The sequence below is a fragment of the Cydia amplana genome, chromosome 6, assembly GCF_948474715.1.
Source record: "Cydia amplana chromosome 6, ilCydAmpl1.1, whole genome shotgun sequence".
Taxonomy (NCBI): domain Eukaryota; kingdom Metazoa; phylum Arthropoda; class Insecta; order Lepidoptera; family Tortricidae; genus Cydia; species Cydia amplana.
The window spans coordinates 15,786,503-15,804,725 of NC_086074.1; the positions used below are offsets into that span (position 1 = coordinate 15,786,503).

Sequence of the window (18,223 nt, forward strand, 5' to 3'; positions counted from 1 at the left end):
AGGGTGAAAATATTTCGTAAATCTGCCGATTGTACGATCCGTGATGATTTCGGTACGTGTCCGGAATTTGCCGCAGCTGAATTTTTCCCGTCCACACGTACAGTCAGCATCAAAATAATAGTCCAAAAGTGTCTGCCATCCGGGAATTATTTCCCAAATAATCTCTTTAGTTTGCGTTCTAAACTTCTAAATTATCTGTCACAGTCTAATTGTTCTGCAGTGACTTATATATTTTTGTAAAGCTAAATATTAGAGAAAGGTAGTTTTGACGCGTAGTTTGATCTCTTACTTTTGATGCTGACTGTACATAATGTACCTACAATCATGGGCAACCCCTTTCGCATTTGTAACAATCTGGTTGCTGGTCCTCTACTTTTGACGCTGACTGTACTAACGTGAATACCTATTCACGTTAGGTACCTACCTACAGCAAGTAAACTTGGATCCAAGCAATTTAAATGAGCGGTTGCGCTTCCTTATCAAAATATAATGTATTATAGTGAAATTAAGTTATAATATAAGATGCTCCACCGGTGTGAAGTTAGCGGCCAAAGTTAGCAGCCGCCGATAACCCAACCAAATTAAGAAGTCAAAATTTTTAATGTAATAAATGTCATAGAAAACCAGTAAAAGAGCACCTGATACATGTCATTACAAAATAAACAGACCAAACAAGACTACAAGTGATGAAAAACTAAAATATATACATTTTCGTCAAAGAACTCATGCTATCTGTAATATCGCCTAGTAAAACCGCAAGAAAGCTCTAAAGGTTTTTAAAACCGGTTCCATGCAGCTAGATAATCAAGGTAAAGAGCTGCTGGGATCTATAAGTGATACTCGACCATAAACTTGCAGAAAAGGGGAGACCAAGGCAAACTGAACACAAAATATTCTAAATAGTTGCAGTATTCAAAGATTTTTAGCATGAACGACGGCAAGCAAGGGATTTTCGACCTATTGTAGTGTATACTAGATATAGTTATGTACGTAGTTCATAGGATATATATAAGGACCATTTACTCATGTATTTAGTGCAGTAATAAATCATCATTCTAGCTGAACACTTGTTTGTACTCAGCTCCGAATCCTCACCTTACATGGCGATCCTGCCATATACGGTGTCGCGCGTGCGGTCAGTCACCGAGTGATATTGAGAGCTCAATTAGTTACAATGTAAACATAGCTCAAGTGGACGATTAATAGAACAATTAAATAATGTAATGCTGTTTCTCACGGTTAAGTGGTTACGCTGTTGCTGATTCAAAGTTTCATCATGGGGGCCACAAAATCAAAAGAAGAGGTTATCATCGCACAAACTGCGGCCGGAGGTGACAATAAGGCTTCTGCGGGCACCGAAGAACTTCGATTCCACGCAAGCACCACTAATATTATCCTGGGTATAATGCTCGTCTTATTCGCCATTGGAGGAGGCTACGCCCTGTACAGAAGGTGTAAGAAAACCCACAAGAAATGGATGCGCCAGGAGGTCGCTCTAGCTGAGCTGCAGCGTGCTGCTCGTACGGCTCCTATAAGTGTTTGAGTGAAGTGTTAACGGATAACGTATATCGTGTAGTGTGTGTATCGGATTTTGTTTTATGATACAATTCAACGGACCGAGAAACAACTGTTGCTAAGTGATATAGTGAACAAAGTTTCATATGAAGAAAATTAAGGACAGTAATGTGACGCCAATGTAAGTTAAAACACGTAGGTATATTAAAGTAATAGGTATAATTTTGTGATGGCAGATGAATTATTGAAATGTTACGAAGAGTTAATCGTAATAAGAAAATATTTAGTTAAAAAAGGGAAATCAAGGTTTGAAGGTAACATAACAAAAAATCAACTGTCAAAAGTTAATGATATTATATATAGGTGTAATAATTTTATCGCACAATTTTCCCTACTAAAGGACGTAAAATCAGGAGTTATTGAGGAGACCAACAAATTGTATGCTAATATTACTAGTTTGCATAACGAAATATTAGAGTTATGTTCAAAGTCTGAGGTAGAGGAAAGTACAAGTAGCGATAGCGAATACAGTGAATTCGACACCATGGAGTTCGATTTAAAGTCAGCGTGTAGTCTTATACCACTTATGGATGGTACTGAGGAAACAACAAAGAGATTAATAGATGCTGTTGATATGTATTCGGGTATGTTAAACGAGACAGGTAAAAAGTCGCTAATTACATTTGTGTTAAAAGGAAGGTTGTCTGAAAGTGCGAAATTACGTATGTCAGCTACTTATACGACCGTAGAGCAACTTATAAGGGATTTACGTAACTCACTTTTACCTAAAAAGTCCTTTACAGCAATCCATTCCCGACTTCAAAATATAAGTCAGGGTTGGCGTAGTATAGATCAGTATGGATCCGAAATAGAGAAACTTTTTTCTGAGTTGACTATAACTCAGGCAGAAGGTAATTCGGCGAGTTATGATGTGCTAAAGCCGCTAAACGAAAAAATGTGCATTAAAAAGTTCACAGATGGTTTGAAGGATCCAAGGCTCAGCACCATCATTGCGGCGCGGAACTTCAGCAGCTTGAAGGATGCAATCCAGGCTGCGCAGGACGAAAATGTATCGAGACCGACAACGTCAAGCCAATCGGAGGTCATGGGTATGTACCGCTCACAAAACTCTTTTAACAGGTACCACAGAGGCTTTGCTCACAACTCGTACAGAGGTCATCGGCATCGTAATCAAAGGGGTCCGCGACAGTACTCCTATGGTCGATATCCTCAACCCCAACAAGGCAACTCGCGAGGAGGTGGCCGTGGATACAAGTCACGAGGCAGGCCGGCACGAGGGGGTTCGTATTTCGGGTCCCGTGCCCGAGGGGTCACCGCTCGTGGCAGCCTGCACGTGATACGGCACGCCGAGAATGGCTCGACCGGTCAACACCCGAGTGCACCAAATACGGAATCGCTGAATCATTTTTTTCGAGACTGATGTTATTTACACGTGTAGTGATTTAAATAGGGTAACCTTAAATATAGGGAAAACCGCTTACAACTGGCTATTGGATACGGGAGCATCTTTATGCGCGATAAAGTATGAAATCATACAAAATTGGGACATTCCGTTCCATAATAAGAGATTATGTGTCACAGGTATAGGCGGACAAGTAACATCTAACGGATATGTTATGTTAAAACTAAATTACAATGGCTGTGAGTTCGAGCATTCATTTTTTGTTTTTGAGAATTTATCATGTAGCGCGGATGGTATTTTAGGACAAGATTTCTTTGCGAAGCATAAAGCCAATATTGATTTTGAAACAAACACTGTACGATTACTATCGCGACATGGACAGTTAGCTAAGATAGCGTTTAGAAGCTCATCAGAACCGGCAAATAGTTATTTAACTATACCCGCTCGTAGTGAAATCATTCATTACATGGATACTAGTATTACGGAGGATTTTGTAGTAAATAGTCAGGAATTATGCGAGGGAATATATGTTGCGAGTGCTATAGTTAAACCAATTCAGGGTAAAATACCAATTAAAATATTAAATACAAGGGATAGCGACGTAAAATTAAGCCGATTTACAATTAATAAGAGCAGATTGAGCGATTTCTTTATTTGTGAATTTAGTAAGCCAACTATGAATGCCGAAAGGGTGAAGTTGTTGTTTTCTGCTTTAGATTTGAGTAAATTAAACGAAGAGGAACAGAAATCCATTGAAAATATATGCGCAAAATATCCGGATGTCTTTTTCCTACCGGGTGATAAATTAACCACCACAAAGCTTTATAACCAGACGATAGAATTAAAACCGGGTAGTTCACCAGCTTATGTAAAACCTTACAGATTACCTTACTCGCAAAAGGCTGAAATTGATAGGCAGATTAAAGGAATGTTAGATGATGGAATAATTGAAGAGGCAAGAAGCGCGTGGTCGAGTCCGTTATTGTTAGTTCCCAAAAAATTAGATTCCTCGAAACAGAAGAAATGGCGCGTGGTCATCGACTATAGAAAGTTAAATAATCAGATAAAAGACGATAAATTCCCACTCCCTAATATAACTGAAGTTTTAGACTCCTTATCAGGATCTATCTATTTTTCGCATCTAGACTTGTATCAGGGATTTTATCAAATAAATTTAGATAAATCAAGCCGCCCCCTTACAGCTTTTCAAACTAGTAAAAATCAATATCAAATGACCAGACTCCCCCAAGGCTGTAAAACCTCCCCTAACGCTTTTTCACGGATGATGACCGTGGCCGGTCTAAATTATGAACAGTGTCTGGTATATCAGGATGACTTAGTCGTTTTCGGAAGAAGTTTAGCTATACACAATCAAAACTTATTAGACGTTTTCAGCAGATTAAGAAAAGTAAATTTAAAGCTCAATCCTGCCAAATGCCAATTTTTACAAAAAGAAATATTATATCTGGGTCATGTAGTTTCAGAAAAGGGCATTTTACCAGATCCCGAAAAAACGAAAGTTCTATATAATTATCCGACTCCTCAGAACGCCGACGAAGTTAAACGTTTCGTGGCATTTGCTAGTTACTATCGTAAATTCATTGTCAATTTCGCAGATAAAGCATATCCGCTCAATAAGTTGTGCTGTAAAGATGTACCATTTATATGGACCCAAGAGTGTGAACAGTCTTTTCAAATATTAAAGTCTGCTTTAGTTAAACCACCAGTACTTCAATATCCAAATTTTTCGGAGGAAAACCAATTTCTTTTACAATGTGATGCGTCAGGAAAAGCTTTAGGATCAGTTTTATGTAACGATGATGGTCGACCTGTAGCCTACGCTAGTCGAAGTCTTAATAAGGCAGAATTAAATTACCCTACAGTTGAAAAAGAGTTATTAGCGCTAGTGTGGAGCATTCGCTATTTTAGACCCTATCTATACGGCAGAAAGTTTAAAGTGCAAACAGACCACCGACCACTAGTGTATTTGTTTACTATGAAAGACCCTACCAGTAGATTACTAAAGTTCCGATTACAATTAGAGGAGTATAATTTTACGGTTGAGTACTTGAAAGGTTCTAAGAATTCCGTGGCAGACGCTCTGTCTCGCATAAATATTACGTCAGAGGATTTGAAACAAATGAATGAGCAAGTTATAAATGTGATGACACGAGCGCAAAGACGAAAGATCGAGAGTATGCAAGGTACAGACAGTACAAGTTCTTCGGTTGTTAATATACCCACTAATTCGAGGCCTGATCACCCAAGAATTGTGGATATCATTAAAAAACCGGAAAATTTTACTGAGTTATGTGTTATGTCATGTAGGGATTACAAAAAAGCTATGAGAGAGAATTTCGTGAAAGAGACGTCTAAATATTTTAATTACGTGCCCAGCAAATCGTGTATTTATTTCAATTCAACATCTCAATCGCTATTGTCGCGAGCCGAATTAGCGAGAGATTTGGATTCAATTTGCAAGAAAATAAATGTAAAAGAGTTATGCATAATAAGAAACGAATTAAATAAAGATTTTATTGCGGGCTTAATACAAGAAATAAATAGCTATGACGTTTGGTCCGGACCGCGAATATGTGTGTTAAGTAATGTACAAAGAATAAATAATTTACATGATAGACGCGTAATAATTAATGACTTTCACCTACTTCCCACAAGTGGCCACGCGGGGATTAGGAGAATGTCTAATAACATTAAAAAGCACTATTATTGGCCTAGTATGGAAAAGGACATACGAGATTTTGTGTCAAAATGTACTCAATGCCAAAAACAAAAATATTGTGTACCGACTAAACAACCAATGGAAATAACAACTACTGCTAATAGCGCTTTAGAAAAAGTTTATTTAGACACAGTGGGACCTTTACCAAAAGATGAACATGGTTATTGTTACGTGCTGACCATACAGTGCGAACTGTCAAAGTTCGTAGAAGCGTATCCTTTACGATCCAAAGATACAGTTACTGTAGCTCGATCATTCGTAGAGAACTTTGTACTACGGTATGGAATTCCATTAGAAATAGCAACCGATCGAGGAACCGAGTTCATCAGTAGCACTATGAAAGAGGTATGTGATTTACTAAAAATTACTCATTTGCCCTCTACAGCGTATCACCATGAATCAATCGGCGCTCTAGAGAATTCGCATAAAACTATGGGAGCTTATTTAAGGATACAATGCGAAAATAAACCGAATTCTTGGAGCGACTGGTTGCCTTACTGGTGCTTTACGTATAACAACACCGTGCACACGGAGACGAAGTACACGCCTCATGAATTAGTTTTCGGTAAGTTATGCATGCTTCCTAGTAACTTAAGAGATGGTAACGTTAATCCCTTATATAATCACGGTAGTTATCCTTTAGAATTAAAGTATAGATTAGAGCTGGCGCAGGCAGATGCTCGTACTAATTTAATAAACAGCAAACTTAAAAGGAAGGAGAAATATGACTCCCATTCAAAGCCTGTTAGCTATAGCAACAATAGTTACTTATGGTTAAGAAATGTATCGGATAATAAGATGCAAAGCATTTATGTAGGACCTTATTTAGTTTTAGAGGATTTAGGATGTAATGTAAAAATACTTAAAAATGGAAAAGAAGACGTGGTGCATAAAAATCGCACCAAACCTTGTATTTTGTAAATATTTTATATTCGTAGTTTTGTTATTGTAGTTTTTTTATTTTCTATAACTTTGAATATTATTAGTGTAAGTAACCTATTAACATTGTACGTAGGTATAGTTACTTAGTAATGTATTATAAACAAAAAAAATATAAATGTTTATTTTTATTTTTTTTAAACATGCGATGGATGGTGTAGTGTATACTAGATATAGTTATGTACGTAGTTCATATAAGGACCATTTACTCATGTATTTAGTGCAGTAATAAATCATCATTCTAGCTGAACACTTGTTTGTACTCAGCTCCGAATCCTCACCTTACACTATGTCACAGATAGCTACTGTCATAAGCTACAAACGATTGTGCATCGCAAGTTGATACTCGATCGATAACACTAGTCAATTTACAGAAAATTATAAAATTAAGATTTTCTTACTTAAGTGACTGCTGAGAGATACAAGTGCTTAAACGGCCAGCAAGAGATTTTTGAAACCTGAACAATACAGCTAGATAATCATGCTAAAGAACTGCTGAGAGCTTTAAGTGATACTCGACCGTAAACTTTGTGAAAAGGGAAGACAAAAGCGAAATGTACACTAAATATTCTGAAAACTTGCAGTTTTCAAAGTTTTTTAGCATGAAGGACGGCAAGCAAGGGATTTTCGACCTATGTGACAGATAGCTACTGTCATAACCTACAAAAGATTGTGCATCGCAAGTTGATACTCGATCGATAAGACTAGTCAATTTACAGAAAAATTATAAAATTAAGATTTTCTTACTTAAGTGGCTGATGAGACCTACAAGTGCTGAAACGGCAAGCAAGAGATTTTTGAAACCTGAACTATACAGCTGGATAATCATGCTAAAGAACTGCTGAGAGCTTTAAGTGATACTCGACCGTAAACATTGTGAAAAGGGGAGACCAAAGCGAAATGTACCCAAAATATTCTGAAAAGTTGCAGTTTTCAAAGATTTTTAGCATGAAGGACGGCAAGCAAGAGATTTTCGACCTATGTGACAGATAGCTACTGTCATAACCTACAAACGAATGTGCATCGCAAGTTGATACTCGATCGATAAGACTAGTCGATATACAGAAAATGATAAAATTAAGATTTTCTTACTTAAGTGGCTGATGAGAGCTACAAGTGCTGAAACGGCAAACAAGAGATTTTTGAAACCTGGACTATACAGCTGGATAATCATGCTAAAGAACAGCTGAGAGCTTTAAGTGACACTCGACCGTAAACTTTGTGAAAAGGGGAGACCAAAGCGAAATGTACCCAAAATATTCTGAAAAGTTGCAGTTTTCAAAGATTTTTAGCATGAAGGACGGCAAGCAAGAGATTTTCGACCTATGTGACAGATAGCTACTGTCATAACCTACAAATGATTGTGCATCGCAAGTTGATACTCGATCGATAAGATTAGTCAATATACAGAAAATGATAAAATTAAGATTTTATTACTTAAGGGGCTGATGAGAGCTACAAGTGCTGAAACGGCAAGCAAGAGATTTTTGAAACCTGAACTATACAGCTGGATAATCATGCTAAAGAACTGCTGAGAGCTTTAAGTGATACTCGACCGTAAACTTTGTGAAAAGGGGAGACAAAAGCGAAATGTACCCTAAATATTCTGAAAACTTGCAGTTTTCAAAGTTTTTTAGCATGAAGGACGGCAAGCAAGGGATTTTTTACCTATGTGACAGACAGCAACTGTCATAACCTACAAACGATTGTGCATCGCAAGTTTATACTCGATAGATAAGACTAGTCAATTTACAGAAAATTATAAAATTAACATTTTTTAAGTTAAATGGCTGCTGAGAGATACAAGTGCTGAAACGGCCAGCAAGAGATTTTTGAAACCTGAACTATACAGCTAGATAATCATGCTAAAGAACTGCTGCGAGCTTTAAGTGATACTCGACCGTAAACTTTGTGAAAAGAGGAGACAAAAGCGAAATGCACCCAAAATATTCTGAAAAGTTGCAGTTTTCAAAGATTTTTAGCATGAAGGACGGCAAGCAAGGGATTTTCGACCTATGTGACAGATAGCTACTGTCATAAGCTACAAACGATTGTGCATCGCAAGTTGATACTCGATCGATAAGACTAGTCAATTAACAGAAAATTGTAAAATTAAGATTTTCTTACTTAAGTGGCTGATGAGAGCTACAAGTGCTGAAACGGCAAGCAAGAGATTTTTCAAACCTGAACTATACAGCTGGATAATCATGCTAAAGAACTGCTGAGAGCTTTAAGTGATACTCGACCGTAAACATAGTGAAAAGGGGAGACAAAAGCGAAATGTACCTAAAATATTCTGAAAATTTGCACTTTTCAATGGTTTTTAGCATGAAGGACGGCAAGCAAGGGATTTTCGACCTATGTGACAGATAGCTACTGTCATAAGCTACAAATGATTGTGCATCGCAAGTTGATACTCGATCGATAAGACTAGTCAATTTACAGAAAATTATAAAATTAAGATTTTCTTAGTTAAGTGGCTGCTGAGATATACAAGTGCTTAAACGGCCAGCAAGAGATTTTTGAAACCTGAACTATACAGCTAGATAATCATGCTAAAGAACTGCTGAGAGCTTTAAGTGATACTCGACCGTAAACTTTGTGAAAAGGGGAGACAAAAGCGAAATGTACCTAAAATATTCTGAAAATGTGCAGTTTTCAATGATTTTTAGCATGAAGGACGGCAAGCAAGGGATTTTCGACCTATGTGACAGATAGCTACTCTCACAAGCTACAAACGATTGTGCATCGCAACTTGATACTCGATCGATTAGACTAGTCAATTAACAGAAAATTATAAAATTAAAATTTTCTTACTTAAGTGGCTGATGAGAGCTAAAAGTGCTGAAACGGCAAGCAAGAGATTTTTGAAACCTGAACTATACAGCTGGATAATCATGCTAAATAACTACTGAGAGCTTTAAGTGATACTCGACCGTAAACATTGTGAAAAGGGGAGACAAAAGCAAAATGTACCTAAAATATTCTGAAAATGTGCAGTTTTCAATGATTTTTAGCATGAAGGACGGCAAGCAAGGGATTTTCGACCTATGTGACAGATACCTACTCTCACAAGCTACAAACGATTGTGCATCGCAAGTTGATACTCGATCGATAAGACTAGTCAATTTACAGAAAAATTATAAAATTAAGATTTTCTTACTTAAGTGGCTGATGAGACCTACAAGTGCTGAAACGGCAAGCAAGAGATTTTTGAAACCTGAACTATACAGCTGGATAATCATGCTAAAGAACTGCTGAGAGCTTTAAGTGATACTCGACCGTAAACTTTGTGAAAAGGGGAGACAAAAGTGAAATGTACCCAAAATATTCTGAAAAGTTGCAGTTTTCAATGATTTTTAGCATGAAGGACGGCAAGCAAGGGATTTTCGACCTATATGACAGATAGCTACTGTCATAAGCTACAAACGATTGTGCATCGCAAGTTGATACTCGATCGATTAGACTAGTCAATTAACAGAAAATTGTAAAATTAAGATTTTCTTACTTAAGTGGCTGATGAAGCTACAAGTGCTGAAACGGCAAGCAAGAGATTTTTGAAACCTGAACTATACAGCTAGATAATCATGCTAAAGAACTGCTGAGAGCTTTAAGTGATACTCGACCGTAAACTTTGTGAAAAGGGGAGACAAAAGCGAAATGTACCTAAAATATTCTGAAAATGTGCAGTTTTCAATGATTTTTAGCATGAAGGACGGCAAGCAAGGGATTTTCGACCTATGTGACAGATAGCTACTCTCACAAGCTACAAACGATTGTGCATCGCAACTTGATACTCGATCGATTAGACTAGTCAATTAACAGAAAATTATAAAATTAAAATTTTCTTACTTAAGTGGCTGATGAGAGCTAAAAGTGCTGAAACGGCAAGCAAGAGATTTTTGAAACCTGAACTATACAGCTGGATAATCATGCTAAATAACTACTGAGAGCTTTAAGTGATACTCGACCGTAAACATTGTGAAAAGGGGAGACAAAAGCAAAATGTACCTAAAATATTCTGAAAATGTGCAGTTTTCAATGATTTTTAGCATGAAGGACGGCAAGCAAGGGATTTTCGACCTATGTGACAGATACCTACTCTCACAAGCTACAAACGATTGTGCATCGCAAGTTGATACTCGATCGATAAGACTAGTCAATTTACAGAAAAATTATAAAATTAAGATTTTCTTACTTAAGTGGCTGATGAGACCTACAAGTGCTGAAACGGCAAGCAAGAGATTTTTGAAACCTGAACTATACAGCTGGATAATCATGCTAAAGAACTGCTGAGAGCTTTAAGTGATACTCGACCGTAAACTTTGTGAAAAGGGGAGACAAAAGTGAAATGTACCCAAAATATTCTGAAAAGTTGCAGTTTTCAATGATTTTTAGCATGAAGGACGGCAAGCAAGGGATTTTCGACCTATATGACAGATAGCTACTGTCATAAGCTACAAACGATTGTGCATCGCAAGTTGATACTCGATCGATTAGACTAGTCAATTAGCAGAAAATTGTAAAATTAAGATTTTCTTACTTAAGTGGCTGATGAAGCTACAAGTGCTGAAACGGCAAGCAAGAGATTTTTGAAACCTGAACTATACAGCTGGATAATCATGCTAAAGAACTGCTGCGAGCTTTAAGTGATACTCGACCGTAAACATTGTGAAAAGGGGAGACAAAAGCGAAATGTACCTAAAATATTCTGAAAATTTGCACTTTTCAATTATTTTTAGCATGAAGGACGGCAAGCAAGGGATTTTCGACCTATGTGACAGATACCTACTGTCATAAGCTACAAATGATTGTGCATCGCAAGTTGATACTCGATCGATAAGACTAGTCAATTTACAGAAAATTATAAAATTAAGATTTTCTTAGTTACGTGGCTGCTGAGAGATACAAGTGCTTAAACGGCCAGCAAGAGATTTTTGAAACCTGAACTATACAGCTAGATAATCTTGCTAAAGAACTACTGAGAGCTTTAAGTGATACTCGACCGTAAACTTTGTGAAAAGGGGAGACAAAAGCGAAATGTACCTAAAATATTCTGAAAATGTGCAGTTTTCAATGATTTTTAGCATGAAGGACGGCAAGCAAGGGATTTTCGACCTATGTGACAGATACCTACTCTCACAAGCTACAAACGATTGTGCATCGCAAGTTGATACTCGATCGATGAGACTAGTCAATTTACAGAAAAATTATAAAATTAAGATTTTCTTACTTAAGTGGCTGATGAGACCTACAAGTGCTGAAACGGCAAGCAAGAGATTTTTAAAACCTGAACTATACAGCTGGATAATCATGCTAAAGAACTGCTGAGAGCTTTAAGTGATACTCGACCGTAAACTTTGTGAAAAGGGGAGACAAAAGTGAAATGTACCCATAATATTCTGAAAAGTTGCAGTTTTCAATGATTTTTAGCATGAAGGACGGCAAGCAAGGGATTTTCGACCTATGTGACAGATAGCTACTGTCATAAGCTACAAACGATTGTGCATCGCAAGTTGATACTCGATCGATAACACTAGTCAATTTACAGAAAATTATAAAATTAAGATTTTCTTACTTAAGTGACTGCTGAGAGATACAAGTGCTTAAACGGCCAGCAAGAGATTTTTGAAACCTGAACAATACAGCTAGATAATCATGCTAAAGAACTGCTGAGACCTTTAAGTGATACTCGACCGTAAACTTTGTGAAAAGGGAAGACAAAAGCGAAATGTACACTAAATATTCTGAAAACTTGCAGTTTTCAAAGTTTTTTAGCATGAAGGACGGCAAGCAAGGGATTTTCGACCTATGTGACAGATAGCTACTGTCATAACCTACAAAAGATTGTGCATCGCAAGTTGATACTCGATCGATAAGACTAGTCAATTTACAGAAAAATTATAAAATTAAGATTTTCTTACTTAAGTGGCTGATGAGACCTACAAGTGCTGAAACGGCAAGCAAGAGATTTTTGAAACCTGAACTATACAGCTGGATAATCATGCTAAAGAACTGCTGAGAGCTTTAAGTGATACTCGACCGTAAACATTGTGAAAAGGGGAGACCAAAGCGAAATGTACCCAAAATATTCTGAAAAGTTGCAGTTTTCAAAGATTTTTAGCATGAAGGACGGCAAGCAAGAGATTTTCGACCTATGTGACAGATAGCTACTGTCATAACCTACAAACGAATGTGCATCGCAAGTTGATACTCGATCGATAAGACTAGTCGATATACAGAAAATGATAAAATTAAGATTTTCTTACTTAAGTGGCTGATGAGAGCTACAAGTGCTGAAACGGCAAACAAGAGATTTTTGAAACCTGGACTATACAGCTGGATAATCATGCTAAAGAACAGCTGAGAGCTTTAAGTGACACTCGACCGTAAACTTTGTGAAAAGGGGAGACCAAAGCGAAATGTACCCAAAATATTCTGAAAAGTTGCAGTTTTCAAAGATTTTTAGCATGAAGGACGGCAAGCAAGAGATTTTCGACCTATGTGACAGATAGCTACTGTCATAACCTACAAATGATTGTGCATCGCAAGTTGATACTCGATCGATAAGATTAGTCAATATACAGAAAATGATAAAATTAAGATTTTATTATTTAAGGGGCTGATGAGAGCTACAAGTGCTGAAACGGCAAGCAAGAGATTTTTGAAACCTGAACTATACAGCTGGATAATCATGCTAAAGAACTGCTGAGAGCTTTAAGTGATACTCGACCGTAAACTTTGTGAAAAGGGGAGACAAAAGCGAAATGTACCCTAAATATTCTGAAAACTTGCAGTTTTCAAAGTTTTTTAGCATGAAGGACGGCAAGCAAGGGATTTTTTACCTATGTGACAGACAGCAACTGTCATAACCTACAAACGATTGTGCATCGCAAGTTTATACTCGATAGATAAGACTAGTCAATTTACAGAAAATTATAAAATTAACATTTTTTAAGTTAAATGGCTGCTGAGAGATACAAGTGCTGAAACGGCCAGCAAGAGATTTTTGAAACCTGAACTATACAGCTAGATAATCATGCTAAAGAACTGCTGCGAGCTTTAAGTGATACTCGACCGTAAACTTTGTGAAAAGAGGAGACAAAAGCGAAATGCACCCAAAATATTCTGAAAAGTTGCAGTTTTCAAAGATTTTTAGCATGAAGGACGGCAAGCAAGGGATTTTCGACCTATGTGACAGATAGCTACTGTCATAAGCTACAAACGATTGTGCATCGCAAGTTGATACTCGATCGATAAGACTAGTCAATTAACAGAAAATTGTAAAATTAAGATTTTCTTACTTAAGTGGCTGATGAGAGCTACAACTGCTACAAGTGCTGAAACGGCAAGCAAGAGATTTTTCAAACCTGAACTATACAGCTGGATAATCATGCTAAAGAACTGCTGAGAGCTTTAAGTGATACTCGACCGTAAACATAGTGAAAAGGGGAGACAAAAGCGAAATGTACCTAAAATATTCTGAAAATTTGCACTTTTCAATGGTTTTTAGCATGAAGGACGGCAAGCAAGGGATTTTCGACCTATGTGACAGATAGCTACTGTCATAAGCTACAAATGATTGTGCATCGCAAGTTGATACTCGATCGATAAGACTAGTCAATTTACAGAAAATTATAAAATTAAGATTTTCTTAGTTAAGTGGCTGCTGAGATATACAAGTGCTTAAACGGCCAGCAAGAGATTTTTGAAACCTGAACTATACAGCTAGATAATCATGCTAAAGAACTGCTGAGAGCTTTAAGTGATACTCGACCGTAAACTTTGTGAAAAGGGGAGACAAAAGCGAAATGTACCTAAAATATTCTGAAAATGAGCAGTTTTCAATGATTTTTAGCATGAAGGACGGCAAGCAAGGGATTTTCGACCTATGTGACAGATAGCTACTCTCACAAGCTACAAACGATTGTGCATCGCAACTTGATACTCGATCGATTAGACTAGTCAATTAACAGAAAATTATAAAATTAAAATTTTCTTACTTAAGTGGCTGATGAGAGCTAAAAGTGCTGAAACGGCAAGCAAGAGATTTTTGAAACCTGAACTATACAGCTGGATAATCATGCTAAATAACTACTGAGAGCTTTAAGTGATACTCGACCGTAAACATTGTGAAAAGGGGAGACAAAAGCAAAATGTACCTAAAATATTCTGAAAATGTGCAGTTTTCAATGATTTTTAGCATGAAGGACGGCAAGCAAGGGATTTTCGACCTATGTGACAGATACCTACTCTCACAAGCTACAAACGATTGTGCATCGCAAGTTGATACTCGATCGATAAGACTAGTCAATTTACAGAAAAATTATAAAATTAAGATTTTCTTACTTAAGTGGCTGATGAGACCTACAAGTGCTGAAACGGCAAGCAAGAGATTTTTGAAACCTGAACTATACAGCTGGATAATCATGCTAAAGAACTGCTGAGAGCTTTAAGTGATACTCGACCGTAAACTTTGTGAAAAGGGGAGACAAAAGTGAAATGTACCCAAAATATTCTGAAAAGTTGCAGTTTTCAATGATTTTTAGCATGAAGGACGGCAAGCAAGGGATTTTCGACCTATATGACAGATAGCTACTGTCATAAGCTACAAACGATTGTGCATCGCAAGTTGATACTCGATCGATTAGACTAGTCAATTAACAGAAAATTGTAAAATTAAGATTTTCTTACTTAAGTGGCTGATGAAGCTACAAGTGCTGAAACGGCAAGCAAGAGATTTTTGAAACCTGAACTATACAGCTAGATAATCATGCTAAAGAACTGCTGAGAGCTTTAAGTGATACTCGACCGTAAACTTTGTGAAAAGGGGAGACAAAAGCGAAATGTACCTAAAATATTCTGAAAATGTGCAGTTTTCAATGATTTTTAGCATGAAGGACGGCAAGCAAGGGATTTTCGACCTATGTGACAGATAGCTACTCTCACAAGCTACAAACGATTGTGCATCGCAACTTGATACTCGATCGATTAGACTAGTCAATTAACAGAAAATTATAAAATTAAAATTTTCTTACTTAAGTGGCTGATGAGAGCTAAAAGTGCTGAAACGGCAAGCAAGAGATTTTTGAAACCTGAACTATACAGCTGGATAATCATGCTAAATAACTACTGAGAGCTTTAAGTGATACTCGACCGTAAACATTGTGAAAAGGGGAGACAAAAGCAAAATGTACCTAAAATATTCTGAAAATGTGCAGTTTTCAATGATTTTTAGCATGAAGGACGGCAAGCAAGGGATTTTCGACCTATGTGACAGATACCTACTCTCACAAGCTACAAACGATTGTGCATCGCAAGTTGATACTCGATCGATAAGACTAGTCAATTTACAGAAAAATTATAAAATTAAGATTTTCTTACTTAAGTGGCTGATGAGACCTACAAGTGCTGAAACGGCAAGCAAGAGATTTTTGAAACCTGAACTATACAGCTGGATAATCATGCTAAAGAACTGCTGAGAGCTTTAAGTGATACTCGACCGTAAACTTTGTGAAAAGGGGAGACAAAAGTGAAATGTACCCAAAATATTCTGAAAAGTTGCAGTTTTCAATGATTTTTAGCATGAAGGACGGCAAGCAAGGGATTTTCGACCTATATGACAGATAGCTACTGTCATAAGCTACAAACGATTGTGCATCGCAAGTTGATACTCGATCGATTAGACTAGTCAATTAGCAGAAAATTGTAAAATTAAGATTTTCTTACTTAAGTGGCTGATGAAGCTACAAGTGCTGAAACGGCAAGCAAGAGATTTTTGAAACCTGAACTATACAGCTGGATAATCATGCTAAAGAACTGCTGCGAGCTTTAAGTGATACTCGACCGTAAACATTGTGAAAAGGGGAGACAAAAGCGAAATGTACCTAAAATATTCTGAAAATTTGCACTTTTCAATTATTTTTAGCATGAAGGACGGCAAGCAAGGGATTTTCGACCTATGTGACAGATACCTACTGTCATAAGCTACAAATGATTGTGCATCGCAAGTTGATACTCGATCGATAAGACTAGTCAATTTACAGAAAATTATAAAATTAAGATTTTCTTAGTTACGTGGCTGCTGAGAGATACAAGTGCTTAAACGGCCAGCAAGAGATTTTTGAAACCTGAACTATACAGCTAGATAATCTTGCTAAAGAACTACTGAGAGCTTTAAGTGATACTCGACCGTAAACTTTGTGAAAAGGGGAGACAAAAGCGAAATGTACCTAAAATATTCTGAAAATGTGCAGTTTTCAATGATTTTTAGCATGAAGGACGGCAAGCAAGGGATTTTCGACCTATGTGACAGATACCTACTCTCACAAGCTACAAACGATTGTGCATCGCAAGTTGATACTCGATCGATGAGACTAGTCAATTTACAGAAAAATTATAAAATTAAGATTTTCTTACTTAAGTGGCTGATGAGACCTACAAGTGCTGAAACGGCAAGCAAGAGATTTTTAAAACCTGAACTATACAGCTGGATAATCATGCTAAAGAACTGCTGAGAGCTTTAAGTGATACTCGACCGTAAACTTTGTGAAAAGGGGAGACAAAAGTGAAATGTACCCATAATATTCTGAAAAGTTGCAGTTTTCAATGATTTTTAGCATGAAGGACGGCAAGCAAGGGATTTTCGACCTATGTGACAGATAGCTACTGTCATAAGCTACAAACGATTGTGCATCGCAAGTTGATACTCGATCGATAACACTAGTCAATTTACAGAAAATTATAAAATTAAGATTTTCTTACTTAAGTGACTGCTGAGAGATACAAGTGCTTAAACGGCCAGCAAGAGATTTTTGAAACCTGAACAATACAGCTAGATAATCATGCTAAAGAACTGCTGAGAGCTTTAAGTGATACTCGACCGTAAACTTTGTGAAAACGGAAGACAAAAGCGAAATGTACACTAAATATTCTGAAAACTTGCAGTTTTCAAAGTTTTTTAGCATGAAGGACGGCAAGCAAGGGATTTTCGACCTATGTGACAGATAGCTACTGTCATAAGCTACAAACGATTGTGCATCGCAAGTTGATACTCGATCGATTAGACTAGTCAATTAACAGAAAATTGTAAAATTAAGATTTTCTTACTTAAGTGGCTGATGAAGCTACAAGTGCTGAAACGGCAAGCAAGAGATTTTTGAAACCTGAACTATACAGCTAGATAATCATGCTAAAGAACTGCTGAGAGCTTTAAGTGATACTCGACCGTAAACTTTGTGAAAAGGGAAGACAAAAGCGAAATGTACACTAAATATTCTGAAAAGTTGCAGTTTTCAAAGATTTTTAGCATGAAGGACGGCAAGCAAGAGATTTTCGACCTATGTGACAGATAGCTACTGTCATAACCTACAAACGAATGTGCATCGCAAGTTGATACTCGATCGATAAGACTAGTCAATATACAGAAAATGATAAAATTAAGATTTTCTTACTTAAGTGGCTGATGAGAGCTACAAGTGCTGAAACGGCAAGCAAGAGATTTTTGAAACCTGAACTATACAGCTGGATAATCATGCTAAAGAACTGCTGAGAGCTTTAAGTGATACTCGACCGTAAACATTGTGAAAAGGGGAGACCAAAGCGAA

General features: G+C 37.1%; 1 protein-coding gene across 1 annotated transcript; it reads left to right on the forward strand.

The window, feature by feature from the left end:
* Positions 1-1,858: 1,858 nt before the first annotated feature.
* LOC134649092 (uncharacterized) lies at positions 1,859-2,873 on the forward strand. The gene is made up of 2 exons (XM_063503809.1): positions 1,859-2,624; positions 2,689-2,873. Exons 1-2 carry the CDS (start codon positions 2,060-2,062, stop codon positions 2,871-2,873), a joined length of 750 nt encoding a protein of 249 aa, XP_063359879.1. The 5' UTR covers positions 1,859-2,059.
* Positions 2,874-18,223: the final 15,350 nt, after the last annotated feature.

Bases quoted from the DNA above. Each gene is read 5' to 3' on its own strand.
- LOC134649092 (XM_063503809.1), top strand. From the start codon at position 2,060: ATGGAGTTCGATTTAAAGTCAGCGTGTAGTCTTATACCACTTATGGAT. The intron at 2,625-2,688 runs GTATGTACCGCT...CAACTCGTACAG, and splicing joins AAGCCAATCGGAGGTCATGG to AGGTCATCGGCATCGTAATC.